The sequence below is a fragment of the Ursus americanus genome, chromosome 8, assembly GCF_024610735.1.
Source record: "Ursus americanus isolate L20-20 chromosome 8, mUrsAme1.1.p, whole genome shotgun sequence".
Classification (NCBI taxonomy): Eukaryota; Metazoa; Chordata; class Mammalia; order Carnivora; family Ursidae; genus Ursus; species Ursus americanus.
In genome coordinates, this window is record NC_142134.1 from 82,245,677 (window position 1) to 82,265,391 (window position 19,715).

Sequence of the window (19,715 nt, forward strand, 5' to 3'; positions counted from 1 at the left end):
GAAGGAAGACCGAAGGGACCCAGGCCAGTCTGGGGCTGCCTCCAGCCTGCCAGACCCTCCTCCTACGGCTCCAGCTAAGGGTCAGGAGCCACTAGGGCCGCCCAACAGCCAGGAGCTTGATGAGTCCTCGCTCCCCTCCCACAGAGGGCAACTCTCTTCCCTAGAAAGCGCTTCCTTGGCCCGAGGGGACCAGCGCCCGGAATGTCCTGGAATGTCCCACTCCTCAGACCAGACACGAGCACGCAACCCTCCACTCTTGGGGGCCCCTTCCTCCAGGCCTGGGGTCCACTGGGCAGCTCTGCGGGGCCCTCCCTCTCTGGGTCTCTCCGTTGAGATGTGGCCCAAGGACATCTGGTTCTTGGGCGCTGAGCCTCTACGCCCCTCCTCCAAGCTCCCGCCATCGCCGGGGTCATTCTGTGTCCGACGGGAAGGGGTGTCGTTTTGCAGCCCACGCGACACCCCCGAGGAGACCACGAGGTCCCGTGCTCCCGCAGAGCCAGAGATGCGGTGGCTGCCCCAGGGCAACAGGTTCTTGCACACTACGTGCAGACCCGACGGCCCGGCCAGGCGCACCCGTCGGTCCCCGCACCCTAACGGGCCGTGGGGCCCGGCCCCGGCGGCGTGCGGTCCCACCGCGCTCCGCTTCCTCTCGGCAACGCGTCCGGCTGCGGCGCCCTCATTGGCCGCGCGCCCCGCAGCCGGCCATTGGTCCGCGGTCCCTATTTTACATAGACTGCTCTGGGCCAATCGGCGCGTGGCGCCTACTTAACATGCACGCCAGCCGCCAGTCAGCGAGCGCGGGGGCCGGGCCACCACGTGCTGTTGCTAAGCTTGGGCTTCTAAATTGTTACTACCGCGGCGGGCCTATCGGAACCGAGCTTCGCATCTGTCAACATTCTCGGCCCGGCCCGAGGCGTTCGGCCAGCTCTCATTGGCCCCGGCCCGGCCCAGCGCCCGCCCCCGGAGCCGGAACGCCGGCCCCCATTGGCTGCGTCGGCCGCCGCTCGCCCTTATATGTCAATTTGAGGGCCCGAGGCGGAGGGTGGCGGCCGAGCGCGCAGGGAGTCCGCGGGAGTCGGGGAAGTGGGGCCGCCGGGCGCGCGGGGCGGGCGGCGAGCGGAGCCGGCCGGAGAGGGCCGGGCAGCGGCCGCCGCCGTCCCAGAGAGCGCGGGCGGGCAGGAGGATGGAGCTGAATTCCCTGCTGATCCTGCTGGAGGCGGCCGAGTACCTGGAGCGCAGGGACCGAGGTAGCGCCCGCGCCCCTTTGTGCGCCGGGCCGCGGGCGGGCGGGCGGCGGCGGGGCCGGGGCCGGGGCGGGGGCCCGCTGACCGCGCCGTCTGTCCGCAGAGGCCGAGCACGGCTACGCCTCGGTGCTGCCCTTCGACGGCGACTTCGCCAGGAAGAAGACAAAGGCGGCCGGCCTGGTGCGCAAGGCCCCGAACAACAGGTACCGCCCCCCCCCGCGCGGCCGCCCCCCCCCCCCCACGCCCGGCCCGGCGCTCGGGGTCGCCCCCCGGAGCGCCCTCCCCAGGCCGCGACCCCCGGGCCGCAGCCCGGCCTCAGGCCGCGCGCCCCGGCGGCCAGCCTGGAGGAGGAGGCGCGCCCGGGACGCCGCCGCAGCCCCGCCCGGCCGGCCCCGCCCGCTCCGTCGCCATCTTCCCGCGGGCCGCGCCTCCTCGGCCTCTCGCGTAAACAGTGCCACGCGTACAGCGCCAGACGCTCGGGGTCTCCTCCCGCAGCCGCTCCCGGCTCCCAAGTTGTTCTGGACTTTTTCGGGCAGGAAAAAAGTTGTCTATGGGCGCTGGCCGGTGCCCCGTGAGTCCGGGGAAACTGAGGCTCGGTGCACGGCAGCGTGGGACTGCCCGCCCTGACCACTGCTTGCAGCGGGTGGGTGGGCCGCATCTCTCGTACTGCTGGGCTGAGTACCCCCACCCCCGGGGGGCCTGGACAAAGAAGGCGCATGGAGGCCCTGCCCTGGGCCCCCACCTCTCGCACGGAATCCACCCTCCTGCCCAGTCTCTTGACATAAGTGAAACTGCAGCGACAAGTGTAGGGACCCCTTCTTTGGGACAGGAGGCCCTTTTTAAGTGGAGCCGGAAGAGGTGCAGGCCGCTGTGCAGCAGCCCTCCCCCACCCCACGTTCCTCTGGCCTTGTTCCCAGGCTGTAGAAGCAGAAAGCTGGGGTGTGCATCCCTGCAGTGGGACGGGGAGGACCTCAAGCTAGGGCTCCTGTGGGGTTCCATTCTCCCCGCCGCCATGAGAACCCCCCCCCGCCCCGCACACCTGGCCCTGCCTGGGCCCGCTTTGGCTCTGGACCATGTCACCAGGCGGGGAGCTGGGCTTGCAGGGGGCTTCAGGGCCCCTTGGCAGAGGGTGCGGCTCATTCCTGTGGCCTGCCCGTTCTTGGGAAACAGAAAGGCTGGCACAAGGACCCATCTCCTATGACGTCCTGGCGCCCTGGGCCTGGCAAGGAGTGGGTTGAGTCTCCATCTGCCCTGGCTGGACGTGCCTCCCAGTCCCAGCCCCTGGTCCCCTGCTGAGGACAGTTTGGGAAAAGATACGTGAGGGGGGCACCCCAGCCTCGGGTCTCCTCGGTGAGCTAGCCAGTCCCCCGCTGTTGGCTCTCATTGCCCCGAACGCCCGGCACCAATGGAGAACTCCGGGGCATGACCTTGGACTCCCACGGGGTACCCAAAGTTGATAACCAGAAGCCTAACTAAGACTCGCTGGGGGCTTCTGTGTGCCGAGTGGGTTAGTACCCACTGGTTAGTACTCTTCGCCCAACCCAGGACCGATGTGTTATTTTTACCCACATGTGAAGACTGAGGAAATAGGCACAGAGGAATTGAATTACTTGCCTGGAGCCACCCTCCCATCCCTGGGACCCCTGTTCTGAGGTGGGGTCCTGGCCTTCTCCATTCTGCCATGCAGAGACCCTGAGGGCTCTGGGCAGGGCTGAGGGGGTCTCCTGGGCTGCAGCGCACCTCCCCGCTGCTCTTCGGGGCAGAGCTGGACTCTCCCAGGGACGAGGCACCTGGGGCTCACACAGATGGCCCCCCGAGGCTGTCCTGGTCCAGGTGGGTCCCGGCCAGCCCAGACCAGGAACGAGGGCAGAGCAGGGCCTGGAGGATCCGGGGCCCTGACTTGGCTGGCAGGGCAGTCCCACCCTTCAAGGCTTCTGCATCTCACCACAGTGAGGGGAAAAGGATGGGCACAGTTGGGACCAGGGTGAGGAGTGAGGAGTGGGGCAGGAGGGCCCAGGAGGGGGTGCTGCACAATTGCCGGGCTCCAGGAAGGGCTGTTGGGGACTAGGGTTCAGCAAGAGGGAACTGGAGCCAGCCTGCTGGGACTCAGGCCCCCCAAAAACATGACTAGAAGAGTACCTACCTGGAGGAGTTGCTGTGGGGTGTGAATAAAGTGATACCAGAAATGTACTTAGCACAGCCCCAGCCCGGGGTCCCCCTCCCCAGGCCTAAGACAAGCTGTTCTGGGACCCTGTACTTAGCACAGCCCCAGCCCGGGGTCCCCCTCTCCAGGCCTAAGACAAGCTGTTCTGGGACCCTGTACTTAGCACAGCCCCAGCCCGGGGTCCCCCCTCCCCAGGCCTAAGACAGGCTGTTCTGGGACCCATGTTACAAACCTGCACAGGCTATCACAGGTGTCTGGACCTGGGAGGAGCCCAACAGGGGCTCTGGGCCTCTCTCTGTCCTCAGCTAGCCAAGGAGTGACCCTCTCCCTCCAGGATGGAGTCTAGCCCAGACTGTGAGGGGGTGGCCAGGCACATCTCTCTACATCGAAGGACACTCTCTGACCCTTAATGTCCTTCACACATGAGCAGATCTCCAGACCCACACAGATGGACTGTGGTTCAGGCCTTGAGGAGCCTGACAGCTTTGCCCCCTCCTGGTCCTGGCCAGCCCCAGCAGAGTTTCCAAGGCTCCCTGCCCAGCTCATGTGACCAGCAGGCCCTCAAGGCTCTCCTAAAGCTGTGCAGGGAGGCCCAGGGGCTGACTGCCCTGGTGAGCAGAGGGGAGGCCTTGGGCCCCAATTGGCTCTGATTGGGCCATGGCCTTGAGCCATGGTAGGTGGCGGAGGTGAGAAGGATGGGCAGGTGGGATGGGGACAGGAGACACCTAGTTCACAGTTCCTGGAGCAGGAGAGTGAGGGCGGGCAGGCAGAGGTCAGCAGAAGCTCCGGGAAAGAGTGAGGGGTGGGGGACACAGCACTCAATCTGGGTATCCCCTGAGGTGGCCTGGGGGCCCTCTGCTCAATGTGAGGCAGCCTGGCAGGCCTAGCAGCCCTGGCTGTCCATGGGGTCCCCTCCTGGACTGGGAAAATGATCTGGAACTGGGAGATTGGCTCTGCTGTATTATTGTCCTGTAGGGCAGGTGCTTGGCCCTGCCCACCAGGGTGTCCGGACTCTGGATGGGCCCTGTGAGTAGGGCTTGAGCAGCAGATGGGGCCCCTGTACCCAGAGAGGCCAAGACCATGGCCCCAGAGGGAAGTGGAAGGGCCAGCCTCAGTCTCCCTCCTGCCCACTGGCCCAGGAAGCATCCACATCTCAGAGGCATCCTTATGCGCTGATCCCTCTTGGGCTGGGTCCGCTCTGTCCCTGGGTGTCCCCACTGGTATGATGAGCTGTGACAATGCAGATGGGAGAGCCCAGCAGGGTGAGAATGGTGCTGTGGCTGGGTCAGGACCGGAGCACCTGTGTCCGTGCTCATGTGTCTGTGCTCACCTGCCATGGGGCCTCTGTGCTTGCTCCCATGGCTGCGAAGGCACAGCTGGCCTCCAGGAGTGGGGAGGGGCTTAGTGCGTGGGAAGGCTTGGGAGCACAGGCTAGGTCAGTCCTAGTACCTTCTGGAAGGGGTCTTGGACCTTCCTGCTGGCTAGAGCCCCACATGCTTCACTAAGTAAGCCAGGCGGCCCTAGGCACCCCTGGACACAGCTGCTCCTCTGTGTCTCCTGTCCTTGTCACTCAGTGCAAGGTTCCCCCCACCCCCCCCACCTTCACTCGGCAGCTGCTCACCTGCCCTCGCCCTTCCCTTCCTGGGCATATCCTGGGGCCCAGACCCTCTCTGCCACCATCGGCAGGTCCCTAGGCCCCCGAGTAGAGCTGTCGTTCTTGTGCTTTGGTAATCGGGCAGCAGAGTGAGCTCTGTCTTTCTGTCTCTCTAAACAGGTCTTCACACAATGAACTAGAAAAGCACAGGTAAGTGATCCCCTATCCCCCACTCCCGGTCACCCGTTTGAGCCACCTAACACATCCCACCCCACCCTTCTACTGAGGGGATGCTGTAGCTGCACCCCCGTCACCTGATGTGTCCTGGGTATGGCTGTGCCCTTACTTGGGAAGGGTCAATCTTAAGGACAGAGTTGGGCTCTGCTCTCAGGCACTCCCATGCTGGGAGTTGGAGACAGGGGCCCAGGCGCTGCTCTTGGAAGTTCAGGGTGGGGGCGAGGGACTTGGAGCAGGACTCCCTGTGCTGTGTGACAGTCGGGGCCAGCTCTCTGGAGGAGGAGATCCATCTAACTTGGGGCATCTGAGCCCCTTTGGGAGCAGTTCTTGAGCCCTTAGGATGCTGGCCTCCAACCAGGAGGGCTTGACCCTCTTAATCTGGGGTCCCCTGTACCCTGGGGCCTGACTTCCAAGAAGCTCCCACTGGTCTTATGTAGGGGCGGTGGGAAGGGCAGCCAGGCAGGATCCAGGGGAGCTCACTTCAGGCCCACCTACTGGCTGCAGGGCTGGGTCCGTGCTGGGTCCTCCGAGGAGTAGGAGGGCTTGTGGAGAGAAGTGGGAAGGGCAGCACTTTCGCCCAAGGTAGGCCCAGGGCCCCTCCCTGGCTGACCCCAGGGTGCTGCAGGTCTGGCTCTGCCTTCAGGGGCTCCATGACCCTGGGCCTCCTCTGAAGTAGGGACAAGACACAGGCACGCTCAGCCCTGCAGACAGGGACCCTCATGGTGGATCTCAGCGGGGCGGCGGGAGCTGGGGGTGGGTACAGAGGCCCTGAAGGCAGGAGCCTTGGTGCCAGGACCAAGGGATGCCACGTGGTAGCTTTTTCCTGAGCTTTGCTCCCATCTGTGAAATGGGCCAGTTCTTGCCTCCCTTCTTGGTCAATGTGGGAGGGGGGCTTCTGCATACAAGTTGAACTCTCAGCCTGCTCTGGGAAGGTTTGGAGCTGAGCCAGTTCTCTGTGTCCTCCCCCCGCCCCTGCTCTACGCCCACGGCAGCGCCAGTTTCCGCTCCCCTGGGATTCGGCCCTTGGCTGGGCGGGCGCTGGGCAGGGACAGGACGCTGTGTTCTCTGGAGGAGCCGTACTTCCTGGACTGGTCCTGTGTGTTTGAGGGGCTCCCGAGAGGCCATGGTGGTGGGGCAGGTGCAGGAGCCCAGAGAGCCAGGCAGGCTCTGGGGTTGCTCCTAGGCTGGAGGAGGAAGCCAGTCTTCACTGGGACCCAGGAGCCTGGAAGGGCACGTAGGGGTGTTCTGGAGAAGGCTTCCTGGGGTGGTGCCTTTGAAAACAGCCCCCTAGTGGGGACAGAGGGGATGATGCTGCGGGAGGATGGGTGCCAAGGGCATGGCAGTGGAGGTGGACAAGCTGCTAGCCTTTGACCCCTACAACTGCCCCTTGACCCTGGCCTTGGCCTCTGTCATCTTCTCCCAAAGCCCGCCCTTAGGCTGGGCCTTGGGGGGGGTCCTTTTGAGACACAGAAGCAGGATAGATGGGTGACTGAGGTCTCCACGCACCCCCCCGCATCCCAGTGCAGGGTCCTGTTCCTAGCTGGCCAAGAGGCAGGTGTGGGCAGCCATGAAGAGCCCCTGGTAGGGACGGGGTCACGGCTGTGCCTGTGGCTGCTCAGTGCTGGTACAGGACACTCCTGGCTGCTGGCCACAGGAAGGGAAGAAGCTCTGGCTCAGTCACCCCACCGGCCCCAGGGGCGGGGAGGGCTGGATGTCGCCTTCCCTGGAGGTGTGCCTACACTGGGCCTGTGGGGTTTCCCCTTGCCTGTTCTCTGAGCCAGCCCAGTCAGCCCGAGGCCCGCCCAGCCTGGCCCTGTTCCTCCTCCCAGTCCTCCTCGTCCACCCTCGTAGAAGCAGCTCCTGCAGGTCTGCTAAGGCCAGTGTTCTGCTCCTGACCCCAGACCAGGGGGCCACAGCGGTCAGGTGTTCCTGGGCAGGTTCTTGGGCAGGATGTGCCTCCTGGCCCCGGCTCCAGGCTTTAGCCTTTGTGTGTGGAGGTAGGGAGCTCCCCCCTGCCTGGTGCAGTGGCACACGGTCCTTATAAATCTCACGAAAGCTAGAAGATGCAGGTGAGCAGAAGGGACGACTGGAGCCGTGTTGCATTGCTCCCCATCCCACCTCCTGCCCCGGGAGCCATGGTTCACCTGCAACAGCCAGGCCTGGGGGGGCTTAGAGCACAGCTGTGCAGACGCTGGGACCCTGCCCCTCCAGTGCCAGGGGACGTGGCTCGGGAGCTCTGGGTCTTCCTCTGGGGAGCGGGGGGCTTGTGGTGAGAAGCTAGGAAAGACCTGTGTCGAGAGCTGGGCCGTGGCCAGTGGCCAGATGCCGAGCTGCTGTTAGCACTAAGGAGGTGACTCCAGAGGCAGGGTCTGCCTCCTGAATCCACCAGGGTTCCTTTGGGAAGTGGTGAGTTTTCAAAGCTCCCAGGAATGCTGGGGACAGCCGCGGGGCGCTGGCAGAGGGCCTGCAGCGCTGTGGCCGCCTCAGATGAGGGCTGAGCCAGAGCCCAGCACGGCCCCGGGCCGCGGGCCCTTGGCACCCCGGCACCCCCTCCCGCTCCCCACAGCGGTGGAACGCCGGGCCCCCACAGCCGGCGCCCCCCCCCAGGCCGCAGTCCTGGCTGAGTGCTCCTTGGGACTCGGGCGGGCACGTTGTCCAGGGCTCAGCACGGCACGGGTGTCGTCCAGTGGACTCTCTCTGTCCCTTGAGGAGCCTCTGCTTTAGGATTTCTAAAGCAGTCTGTCCACATCCATCACAGACACTCGGGGGCCCCCCTGCGCCCCACCCCAGAGAGAGCCATCCTAGGGGGCTAGGCGGCCGTGTCTGCATCCCTCCTCCTCCTCCACACGGATACTGACGTGGATAAGAATGGGACCTTGCTTTCCGCAGTTTCATAACTTGACCATTCACCTGACACCACATGAACGCCGTCCTGTGTTGGTGCCTTCGCCGCCCGTGCCAGTGTCCACACGGACGCGCTGTGCTGCCCGCGCTCTTAGCCATGGCCTCTGCTTAACGCACGCAGTGCCCAGCGCACATGGTCACCCTGGGGGTGGTGCGAGTGCTGGTCAAGGGTTCGAGTACCTGCCACGGCCCCTGTTCGCTCCCCCACCCACGAGCCCACGATGTGTGGCCGGCGCACTGGCCAGCCCCCGAGCCAGCCGGGCTTGGCAGTCGGGCCGGACGACGGCCTACCTACCCCCCTTCCCGCCCCCACCAGGCTTTCGTTTCCTCGAGGGCTGTGCCGCGGACTCGATTTTGTGTTAGCTTAGCGGTCTGTGTTCTGCAACTTGCCTGTGTGTGTCCTTTGCCCATTTCCACAGTAAGATTTTCCTCCTTTTATTTTTGATGTGTATGAGCTCAAAATGTCACGATTACTAACCGTTTGTCTTTTATGTGTATTACAGATATTTTTCCACTGTTATTTGTCTTTTAGCTGTGTTTTTTCTTTCTTGTACAAATTCTCTTTCTGATTGTAAAAGTAATATGTGGTTTTTTTTAGCATAGAAAGCCTGAAAATACAATAACAAAAAACAAAACCGTAAAGCCAAAGAAATAAACGTTGCCAACCGCACCACCTGGAGACGCATGCCTCCTGTCCTTCATTGTGTCCTGTTGAGTCTCTCGTGTGCGTCTGCTGTTCGAGTTTTTTAAACAATATCGGGTCCCTTGTCACGTAGATGTTTCCGTACGCCGAACATTCATGATGTGAGAATGTAGACTACACTAAAATGATGGTGGTGGGATTCGGGTTACTTTCCGTTTTTTTTTTTTTTTTTTTTCCTTTCTCTTGATTTGCAGTTTCTGATTTTACACAAAGGTCACGTACTGCTTATGCAAGCAGGAGATTGTAAGCATTGCCATTTGCTAGACCCCGCCTGTGAGCTGGGTGCGGGCGGCAGGACGGTAGGCCCCGCTGCAGGATGGTGGCTCTCTGGCTGGCGAGCCCCTCCTTGAGCACAGAGCACGGTTTGCAACCTGCCCCAGTGTTCCTGGCCCTGGTTTCAGGGGGGCAGAGGGCCGGGTCCTAGAGCCCCTTGGAGGTGGGGGAGCGGAGCTTCCCAGATGCCGGGTAGTCCTGCTGGCGTGCCCCCTGCCCCAGCCCGGTGTTTGTGTGCAGGTGGGAGCTCATCTCCGCAGGTCCTCCAGCCTCGAGGCAGAGCCTGGGGCTGCTCAGCGCTCAGGTCCTGGCTCTGTGGGGCCTCGCGGCAGAGCCTCGCCTCGGTCCTGTGTCCTGGAGGTTCTTCCTAATTCCAGCGCACCTGGACGACTTCTAGGTCCCGGGGTGCTGTGGGCTGGGGTGCTGGGTGGGGAGGTGCTCTGTCAGTGGGAGGGTGCTGTGTGGGCCTGGGCAACAGACGTAAGACCACGGGGTCCAAGTGCAGCCAGCCTTCCTCCTGCAGGGCGGGGCTGTTCTTGCTGCTCTGCCGACAGGATTCTGCTCTGCACCTGGCTGCCCCTTCTCCCAGGCCTCGGGTGCCCCCTCAGTCCAGAAGAAATGGCCATCCCTGCCCGCTGTCCTCCCAGGCTCTGAGGCTGAGTGAGGCTAGGGATGCACGGGGACTCTCGCAGGTCAGGGATGGAGGTGAAAGCGGGGACTTGCTGAGGGAAGGGGCGTGCACCGGCCGTGGTGGCTGTCAAGGCCTCACAAAAAACCCCGACCCCCCGGCCTCCGCGGGCTTCTCAGAGTGTCGCCTAAGCAAAGCAGTGTGGCCGGGCCTCCCGCAGAGGCAAGGAGGGTCCATCAGTGCGTGTGGCAGAGGCCCCGTGGCCCTCCCGGTGGGCAGAGTATGCTTCAGGGGGAGCTGTGGCCACCCTGGGGGTCTCTGCGGCCTGCCGTCTCCAGAAGGGATGAGCCAGGAAAGGCAGTGTTTCTGCATGGGTGGGACCTGGGCCAGAGCCCCTCACTGGAGGCCCCCGTGCGAACAGTGCCGCCGGGTCTTATGAGGACAGTTTGGTGACAATCTGCATTCGTCTGCATGGACACAGGGACAAAATCTGGAATGAACCTGTTTCCTCTCAGGGACACCAAACTCGGCGGCGGGCGGGGGGGGGGGGCTGCTCCGTGGCCCTCCCTGACCCTAGTAGACTTGTGTTTCTGTGGTGACATGACCAGAGACCACCCTGAACTTGGCAAATGGAATGCCAGTCTTGCCTAGGGCCCCCTGGACCTCCGGGAGCAGCCTGAGCAGGGCCCTACCCTCGCCGCGCCAGGTTGTCCCCTGGCCTCCTGGATCCACCATGGAGGGTGGTGACAGTAGGGTGAGCTAGGGCTCTGAGGCCGTGCTGCGAGGGCTGTGCTGGGTCGGCTGGCTACCCGGGACCCGGCCACAGGCTCTCCGCTCTGTCGCGGAATCCAAAGGGGGGACCAGGCTGCTCGGGGGAAGCTATCAGCCAGGCCGGGAGGGGAGCCCTGGAGAGGGACCCTCAGCAGGTCCATGCAGGAGTCCGGCTGGCCCCCTCTCTTGCCCCCAGACCTCTCAGGCCTGTTTGCTGCCACTGCTGTGGTCCCCACGGCTATGCCCCCCCGGCCTGACGGTTCTGTGTCTCCTCTTTTCAGACGAGCCAAGCTCAGGCTCTATCTGGAGCAGCTCAAGCAGCTGGTGCCCCTGGGCCCTGACAGTACCCGCCACACCACGCTGAGCCTCCTGAAGCGTGCCAAGACACACATCAAGGTGAGCAGGACGGCCCACCACGGCCGCTGGTCTGACCCGCTGCCTACGCTGACCCCGGCCTGTCGCGCACACTCTGGGGGAGTGGCCAGGGGGCCTGAGGGCAGCCACCTAGCAGGTGTCCGCTGGGGTCTCTGGTGGCAGGTGAGGGTGCTGAGGGTGGAGGGGGTCACGGGCCCATGCTGGGTTTTCTCGAGGGGGGCAGGGGGTAGGAGGTAGCCGTTCCGGGCTGGTGGAGGTGAAGGTGGGTTACAGGTGGCCCCTATAGCCCTGGGCTGTGAAGGAGAGGTGGGGCCAGGAAGGGCAGGATGGGAAGCAGGCCTAGGGGTGTTGGGAAGAGGGTAGAGGGTGGGGTTGGTCTCCTGGGGCTGGCAGAGGGGGTAGATGGAGTGGGCCATTGTCTGGGGCATCCCCCCAAGGCCTCGAGCCCGACCTGCTGGTTTGGGGGAATCTCAGACCCTTGAGCCGACCAGCATGGGTCTCGGTCCCCTCGAAGGACCCCTCAAAGCCTCCGAGCTAGCACAGGCAGGGGCACTTCCAGGCTGGGTGGCTGCAGTGTGGAGAGAGGCACAGAGCAGGCAGCTTCTCAGAGCAGAGTGCTGCCTCAGGGACAGGCAGGGGGTGAGGGGGTGTCAGGAGTATGGGGGGCTGTGGGGGCAAGACCACTGAGGGCAGGCTGTTCTCCAGGAGGCCCACACATGACTTGGCTTGGCCAAGTAAGCTTGTGGCCGTGGGTCTTCTGGAGCTGGTCAGCAGACTCAGACCCAGGCCTGGGAGGTGGCACGTCAAGTAACCACCTGGCAGGGTGAGGAGGGGGCTCCTCAGGCCCACGGGGCCGGTGGGCCAGGGGGTGGGGGTTGGGAACCTGCCCTGCCCAGGCCTCTGTGCCCCACTTCCTGGTCCGGGTATGGGGGACGGCCCCCCTCCCACTGCTCACAGCTGCCCCTGCCCCCAGAAACTGGAGGAGCAGGACCGCCGGGCACTGAGCATCAAGGAGCAGCTGCAGCGGGAGCACCGCTTCCTGAAACGGCGCCTGGAGCAACTGTCCATGCAGAGTCTGGAGCGTGTACGCACGGACAGCACGGGCTCCGCCGTCTCCACTGACGACTCAGAGCAAGGTGGGGACGTGGGAGCAGCCTCCTGGGGCGGGGGCGGGGGGAAGCTGGGAGGGTGCGGTTGGCTGGGAGGTGGCCTGGGGGAGGGGAGGGAGGACAGCAGATACCCAGGCGAGCCCTAGGAGTGTGTGGCTGATGTGCTGGGACAAGGGCGGTGAGGCCCAGAGGGCAGCTGGCCTGTGCTCCAGGCTCTGTGCTCCTCACCAAGCGGCAGGCCAGGAGCCCCGTGCTTCCCCCACACCCCCACTCCCGGAGCCTCTGCTTCCTCCGTGAGGGGCACCTCAGGTTCTGACCCTGCCCCCTCCGTTCTCCCCAGAAGTGGACGTAGAGGGCATGGAGTTTGGCCCTGGTGAGCTGGACAGTGTTGGCAGCGGCAGTGACGTGGACGAGCACTACAGCCTGCAGAGCGGTGGCTGCGGCGACGGGGGCTACGGGCCCCCCTGCCGGCGGCCTGGCCGCCTCAGCCTCTCGTAGGCCCAGGGCCCTCTGCTCCTTGGCCCGCCTGCCTACCCGGCCAAGCGTGCCAGCCCTCTGGTCCTCGAAAGCCTCTCCGCGGGCCCGCTGCTGTGCCATTCTGGAAGCTCCAGCTGCCGCCCGGGGTGCCCGCCTCCGCCCGCCTGCCGGTCAGGGCCCGCCGCGCCGCCCACCCCTCCCAGCTGGGCAGGGACCCCTGCAGGGAGACGGGGCCCAGCTCCCACATCCCGGAGCCCAGCGTAGCCGCCCACGGTCTGTTCTCAGATTCCTAATCATTCCAGAAGTATTAAATATCATTGCTGCAAATCTCGGCGGGCACCGTGTGAGGGGCTTAATGACCACTGCGGGGAGCTCAGACCCCAACCCTGGATCCCAGGAGGAAGGAGAGGACCGAGGAAGGAAGGAAGGCGTGGCTCTCCGTCCATCTGTCCATCTGTCTGTCAGTCCACGTAGGCTCCTGAAGCCTGGACAGAGGGACCCATGAAGGGCGGGACTCGGGTGAGCACCCTGGGGCAAGTGGGTGGAGAGGGGCCTTTGTACCCCACAGGTGTTGGGATCTAGGGCTGGGCTCCTGGGGGCAGGCCAGGCCACCCCATCCCAAGCTGGGCAGCTTCTGCTCTGTTAGGTCCCGCAGATGTACACACGCACACGCCTAGGCACACATGCCCACACGCACACACGTGCACACACGCAGACACACGTGGTCACTGGACCCAGAGGGTACACGTCTTGGGGAGGTAGGCCTTCAAGGGTCATCTGGGCACATGCTGGCCCCTGGCCTCTGCCTGGCTCCTCCTCCCACCCCGGCTCACCTGCCCAGTCTGCACAGGGCAGGCGGCTCTGCCTCCCAGCCGGGGCTGAGGTGCACTGGGGGCGGTAGCTTGAAGCCATGGAGTCCTCAGGAGGCTTTCTCGTCTACCTTTAAAGAAAAAAGGCAAAAAAAAAAAATTTGCTGCACTGCCCAGCAGCCCAGAACAGGGCTCCCGGGAGAGAGGTTTTTTCCCCAAAATAAGAAACATTTTTAAAAGAGAAAAAAGCTCTAAGGACTCCCTGCTAAGTGACATCAGCGTGTGCTGCCTCAATTTCCTGTACGAGATTTTTGTACTCTATTTTCCTAGCCATTGTTGTGTCCTTGTTTGCTGAGGGGTGGGAGCGACCCAGCGTCTCAGGGACTCGTCTTGTCTGTCACCGTTGTCCAAGTGTGCCTTGTGTCCCGTGTCTGGCCCTGCCCCACCCACCACCACCAGCATCTCCCTTGTGGCTCAAGGGGCACCCCCGGCCTGCCCCGCAGGTGCCCTCCCAGCTTCCTCACCGCGCGGCTGCCCTTCCCAGCAGCCACAGCTTTCTGGGAGTGAGAGACTGCTGGGCCAGTCAGGGGTTGTGCGGGCAGCTCTCTGTCACCTCGCCCCTCAGTGACCCAGCACCCCCCCCATCTCGCCCTCCCAGCTGTCAGTCAGGCCCCGCTGGGCAGCCTGGCCTCCTGGTCAGGGGCCTGCTCACCGGAGAAATAGGTTCTCACTTGTACCCAGCTTGACCCTGCCCTGCTCCCCCAGCCTGGGGCGAGAGCTCCAGATTTCAGACATTGGCAGCTGATGAAGACAGCCCTTCCCCCTGGGTAGCCGGGCTTGGGCATTAGGAGGCTTCTTCTGGCCTTCTGTTCCTGAAGGCCTTGTCCACACAGCAATATTTGGGTGGCGTGCTGTGGGGCTGGCCCACGGCAGTGTCTGCTTCCCTCTCTGGTGCTTGTAACCAATTTCCAGATTGTGGGGGGAAATTTGTGTTTATTTCTGGTCACAGCGATGGACACCCCAGGGTGGGTGGCCTACTGAGGTAGAAAGGGGTCCCTGGAAATGGCTTTGGCACAGAACCTGCCCTGTGGGGGCTCAGGATGACAAGTGGAGAGCAGGCTTGTGGGAGGCAGTTCGTGAACTGGGGACATTGTCCAAACCTCTTGCTGGTGGTTGCAAGGAAAACTCTTCTGTCAGCTTCTCCTTCCAGCCTCACTGGGGGTCTGGCGTGCCCAGAGCGGCTTCTCCTCTCTGCCTGAGCGTGCCACGGAGTGCTGCTTGTGGGCACCCAGCCCGCTCTGAGCAGGGTGGGAGTGCCCGAGTTGAAGATCCCATTGCAGCAGACATAAGTCCAGGCCCCTGGGGTGGTCTGCACTCTCAGTTAAAGCACCAGCTCCCCCAGTAGCTGGGGGCTCTGCTCCTACCCCAGCCAGCAGAGCGCTCCCTGGGTGACCAACTGTGGCCATCAGCTGACCTTCCTGGCAGCTCAACCCGTGGCTTTTCAGGCCATGGTTCCCATGTGGGCTGGGGAGTTGACCTCACTGGCCACCTAGGGGCACTGTGGTCCCAGAGGCCCTTCCCGCCACCAGCAGACAGATGAGGGGGTGGTCCTCAGGGCCAGGGTCTGGTGCTAGGAGTTATTCACACATCCATTCTCCCCCCCAACTAGCTCCCTGCCTTTTGCACAGGTTAGCTGTTGCTGGTAGGCACAGAGACCCAGCGGGGGCCCGGCTGAGGCCACTTTGGATAACTGAGCATCGTTGAGTCTATAGAAAGCAGATGGGACCAGAACAGGGTTACAAGGGTATCTGTGACCTCTATCCATACGCCCTTCCACACCTACGTGGGCCACCGTGGCCCTCGGTGGCCAGGATCCTGGAACCCCAGGCTCAGGTTTAGGTCCCCACCCTCACTGGGAGGTGACCCCATACACCAGGCCACCACTGCCCCAGTGCAGACCCAGCTGGCTGGGGAGACTGCAAGAAGGCTCCTCCTCCTTGGAGCTCTGGGCCCACCTTTGTAATTTGGGTCTTGGAGGCCCACTGCCCGAGCCCGCTCTCCTGGGCCGATGGAGCTGTGCGCCCAACCACAGCCCTCCTGTCTGCCCCAGACAATCCCCATCTGCTGAGTGAGCAGGCTTCCCCCACTCTCCCACCCCCTGCCTCTCTCTGGGCCAGGTAACCTGGGGCCCCCTCCCCATGGCCATGTACACAGAACTCTAACCCCAGGCCACATATAGGGCAGTTTCTGTGCCAGAGTCTGGGGTTTCTGTGCCAGAGTCTGGGGCTGCCCAGGGGGCCTGGTGCTGGCCAGGTCAGCGCGTCACAAGATCCTTGCTGGAGAGAATTGGGCCACCCACCTGCCTGTTCACCGGGAGGGACTGTGCTGTACCATTCTGTCTTTGTAATATAAATACAGATTTTTATACCTCACCCCTCTGGCTTCCAGTTCTTTCCGTCACCATATTTGGCTCCCCTCCCCTCAGCCTCCATAGGGAGCCTGAGCTCACTGGTGACTTTGGCCGCCTTCACCGCCCTGCCCACAGCTTCTGCTTTCAGGGAGGCCCAACAGACCGTGGTCCTTCCCCACTGCCAGACGGCTACCACGGAGATGCCACCGTCACACCTGCCTCCCTGGAGGGCCACACCTGGAGTTGAATGAAGGTGGAACCCCACCCCACCCCCGCCATCTGCCAACCAGGTGCTTTTGCTGCCTACATTCCGACCTTGCTCCTGGCCCTGGGGCTGGGGCACCATCTCATAAGGACAGCTTGGCCCTTGGGGTGGTTGGCCTTAGGGTGGAAAGCAAGTGTTCTCAGCCAGGTGCCCTTTCCACACAGCTGCTGTTGACTGTCAGGGATGCACCTTGAGAACCTTCCTTGGACCTGTCCTCAGCATCCCCAGAATGTCCCGGGCATGGCCTCTGTCTGCTGCTGTGCAGGGTGGGGATGTGAAATGGTGTGGCCCCAGGGCAAGGCAACTAGGGGACAAAATGCTCGGGTAATGGGGAGGTGGGTAGCCAGAACAGGACTCTCCTGCCCCCCCCCCACCTCGGCCGACGGGGCACCATGGCACACTGGAGATGGCTCAGTGAATCCCTCCAGCAAGTTCTGGGGTGTCTGGGAGAGGACCTGCAGGGGGCTCTGGGAGGAATCTGGGTCCCTCCTCCTTCTCCCAGCAGGCAGTAGCAGTCTCCTCTTGAACCTGGGAGCATGTCTGGAAAATAAGGGAATTCCTACTGGGAATGCAGCTGGGGTTTGGGGTGTGACTGTAAAGGAACAGCTTTTGAATTCCAAATATTGCTAGGACTTCAATTCACCACCACCTTTCACGGACCTCACAAGGCCTCCAGCAACTGTGCTAAGCACTCTGTGAAGTTACAGCCTGCTGTCCTCATGCTGGGCCCAGCTCAGAGACAGAAAATGGAGGCTCAGAGAAGGTCACCAAGTCACCCACTGAACCTGGAGGGCCTGGAACCAGACTCCGGTCCTCAGGGAAAACCCTCCCGCCACCAGATTACATCTCCATATTCAGCCTGGATTACAGGCAGCACCCCTCAAGGGGGACACCTGCCTCCAGGTCAGCCCTCCTGCCCAAGCTCTTCTTGGCAGGCAGAAGGACCTCAGGTGGTCTTTTTGCTCCCCCACCCCACCCCCACCCCACGGCCTTCAGAATGAATCCCAGTTGCCTGCTTTCTTCCCATCTGCTCCTGGACCTTCAGTGCTTGCTTTCTACTCTCACCGTTGCTTCCCTCGCCAGCCCTCCACCTCCAAGCTCAGCTCTGTGACCTGCTCCTATGCCCCTTCCCATTACACTCTGTCAGGATTATGGTCCCCAAAACTGGGTGGGAAGGCACTCTTCATGCCGTTTCCTTTCCTCCATTCCCAGTCCCTAGCTGGGCCAGGCCCCCAGTGCATGCTAGCTGCATGAAGATCTTTCCAGAATGTAAACGGGATTATCCCTCTTGCCCGTTTAGTTCAAAGTGGCTCTCAACTACCTCCTCTGCCTGTCTTCAGGCCCTTCACGAGACCCTGAGCCCCCCTACCAGGTCCTCGCTGCCCTCTTCCTCTGAGCGCTCTTACCCCAAACTCTTCCCATCCCCAATCAAACTATCTTGCTGACCCCAACCTGCTCCTGAGTTTTTACTTCTGTTACATGAATATCAACGTGATGGACGACAGAGTCACTTTCTTCCCAACTTCTTCCTCAATACCCTCTGCTTTCTTCTGACTAGGCAGGAGTAATAGTAAGAAATAGAAGTGTCACGTCCTTGCTCAGCTGGAAGTTGAGAGTCACCCTGTCTCTGGTCTCTGGCCCTCCTGGCTCCTCCTGGCTCAGGGTTCTGCCCTTAAGGCAGCTCTCTGCCCCTCTAGGAGCCAGCTTGCTCCTCCCTGCATCAGTCTGTGGCCACCTCTTTGTCACTTTTGTCACTGAGAATGTCACTCCTCTGCCTGGAAAAGCCCCCTACTCCTCTCATTGCTTGAAGAATGGAGTTCTGCCAGTACCGAAAACTGAATCTAGGAATAAATTATCTTTAACATCAGACTTCCAGTTAGACATATCTAAAAACATATTGTCCAGAACCTAAAATACTTCTAGTATCAGCAGGAGAAAAAAAGATTCCTACAGGAAGGAGAAGAGAAAACGCAATCAGCGAGCCCGCTTGCGGCTTGCAGCTGTGCCAGGAGGCTGAGCGCATGGCCTCCTCACGGGCTTCCTTGCCGAAGCCTCACCTGTGGGCTCCCTTCATCTTTTGACCCTGTAAGGACCCCCTAAGACCCCGAATGATTTTGATTGGAGGAAAGAAACCTTGTCTTGGAAATGAGTGTAGCCTGTTTGCCTTTTAAATCCCAAACGCAACCTGAAGCGCAGGAATGCCCTAATAAATCGAGTTTTCGGAGACAGCTTCTGGGGGCTGCATGATTAAACCTGTTGTGTGTTGTTTGTACTCTGGGAGCTAATAACATTGTGATTCCTACTTTACGTTTTTATGGCCTCTTTCTTTGGCCCCATAAATATCTTTCAAACAAATAACCATGGTCAGCAATTCAAAATCATACGGAGAATTTGTGGGCTCAGGAAATGACCCAGGGGTCGCAAGGAAATGTGGGATTCTAGAATAGCTCCCTATGCCTTCATCCTCCTGTCCCTTACCCTCCAGTCCCACGGAGGATCTTTCCAAAAAGCAGCCCCTTTTCTTTCTTCTCCTCTTTTCCGAGTTCCTCTTCACAGTCTATAAACATCCCCAAGTTCCTCTCATCTGAAAACAAAACAAACCCAAACCCTCCCCCTACCCTACCCCACATTCCCACCCCCTCATCTCGTGTCATTCTGCTCCTCTCTTTCCCTCAATCTTTGCCTCCTCAGCAAAATGTCCTGAAGACGCTGTCTGCACAGCCTCAACTTCCTCCCTCCCAGCCGGCTCAGCTCCTAGGGGAGGGGGGCATGAGTCCCCATCCCCGCCCCCAGGGCCAGTGGCCAAGGGAGTCCTCCTGGTCCATGGGCTCCAACCTTGCCTCCCAGCTCACCAGCAGGACTGTCTCCTCCCTGGTCCAGCCCCACCTTGTTTCAGGCAGGGGTACCAATCTGTGAATCTTTTCCCCTGTAATGTTTGCTTTTCAGGTCATTTTAGGCTTTATTGTCTTTTAGAACAGGAAAATTAAAAAGTAAAACGAATGAAGGATTAATAAGTATCTTCCACTCAAGATGAATCCGTGATTTCTGCCTTAGACCAATTTTTCCTCCGGGTAAAAATATTGAGAATAATTATCCAGAAAGACTTCTGCCCTCCCACTGTCACACGAGACTAGCTCGTCTCTGACAAGCCGCCTTCCGGTCATTGGATGCTGGGGGTGGAGGAAGACCTGGCTATGGAGTAAGGACAGGGCCCAAACCCCCGCACATGTACATCTGAGTCTGTAGAAGACCGGTGAGAGCGAAGGACTCAGTCCGATGGGGATGCGGGCAACCACTGCTGGATACCAAGGGCAACTCTGCAAGTGTGGCCGCTCTGAGCTGTAGGGCACGGGCGAGCTGGGCGGGACTGCGCAGCTTCACCGCAGCTGTCTCCCGCTCATGGACTGAGCACCCATGTCCTGGGTCTGGCACCCTCCTTGGAAACAGTGTTCCCTCTTGACTTACATACCTCTTCCACACATAGCAGGTAAGTTCCTATATTTTTCACTTTTTAAAAAGTTCTATTTTGAGGGGCGCGTGGGTGGCTCAGTCTGTTAAGCGTCTGCCTTTGGCTCAGGTCATGATCCCAGGGTCCCCAGATGGAGCCCCCCATCGGGCTCCCTGCTCTGCAGGGAGTCTGCTTCTCCCTCTGCCTCTCCCTCTCCCCGCTCGTGCTCTCTGTCTCTCAAATAAATGAATAAAATCTTTTTTTAAAAAAAAGTTGTACTTTGAAAATGGGATTGGGGAGGAAG

At 61.6% G+C, this 19,715-nt stretch overlaps 1 protein-coding gene across 1 annotated transcript; it reads left to right on the top strand.

Moving 5' to 3' along the window:
• Nucleotides 1–1,024: 1,024 nt before the first annotated feature.
• MXD4 (MAX dimerization protein 4) lies at nt 1,025–15,720 on the top strand. The gene is made up of 6 exons (XM_045774813.2): nt 1,025–1,247; nt 1,348–1,447; nt 5,183–5,212; nt 10,800–10,914; nt 11,867–12,029; nt 12,343–15,720. Exons 1-6 carry the CDS (start codon nt 1,184–1,186, stop codon nt 12,498–12,500), a joined length of 630 nt encoding a protein of 209 aa, XP_045630769.1. The 5' UTR covers nt 1,025–1,183; the 3' UTR covers nt 12,501–15,720.
• The last annotated feature ends 3,995 nt before the right edge of the window (nt 15,721–19,715 follow it).

What these genes read in the sequence shown, in the direction of transcription:
- MXD4 (XM_045774813.2), top strand. Translation starts at nt 1,184, where the DNA reads ATGGAGCTGAATTCCCTGCTGATCCTGCTGGAGGCGGCCGAGTACCTG. An exon ending in CGCAAGGCCCCGAACAACAG is followed by an intron (nt 1,448 to 5,182) that starts GTACCGCCCCCC and finishes CTCTCTAAACAG; the next exon opens with GTCTTCACACAATGAACTAG. An exon ending in GTGCCAAGACACACATCAAG is followed by an intron (nt 10,915 to 11,866) that starts GTGAGCAGGACG and finishes CCCTGCCCCCAG; the next exon opens with AAACTGGAGGAGCAGGACCG.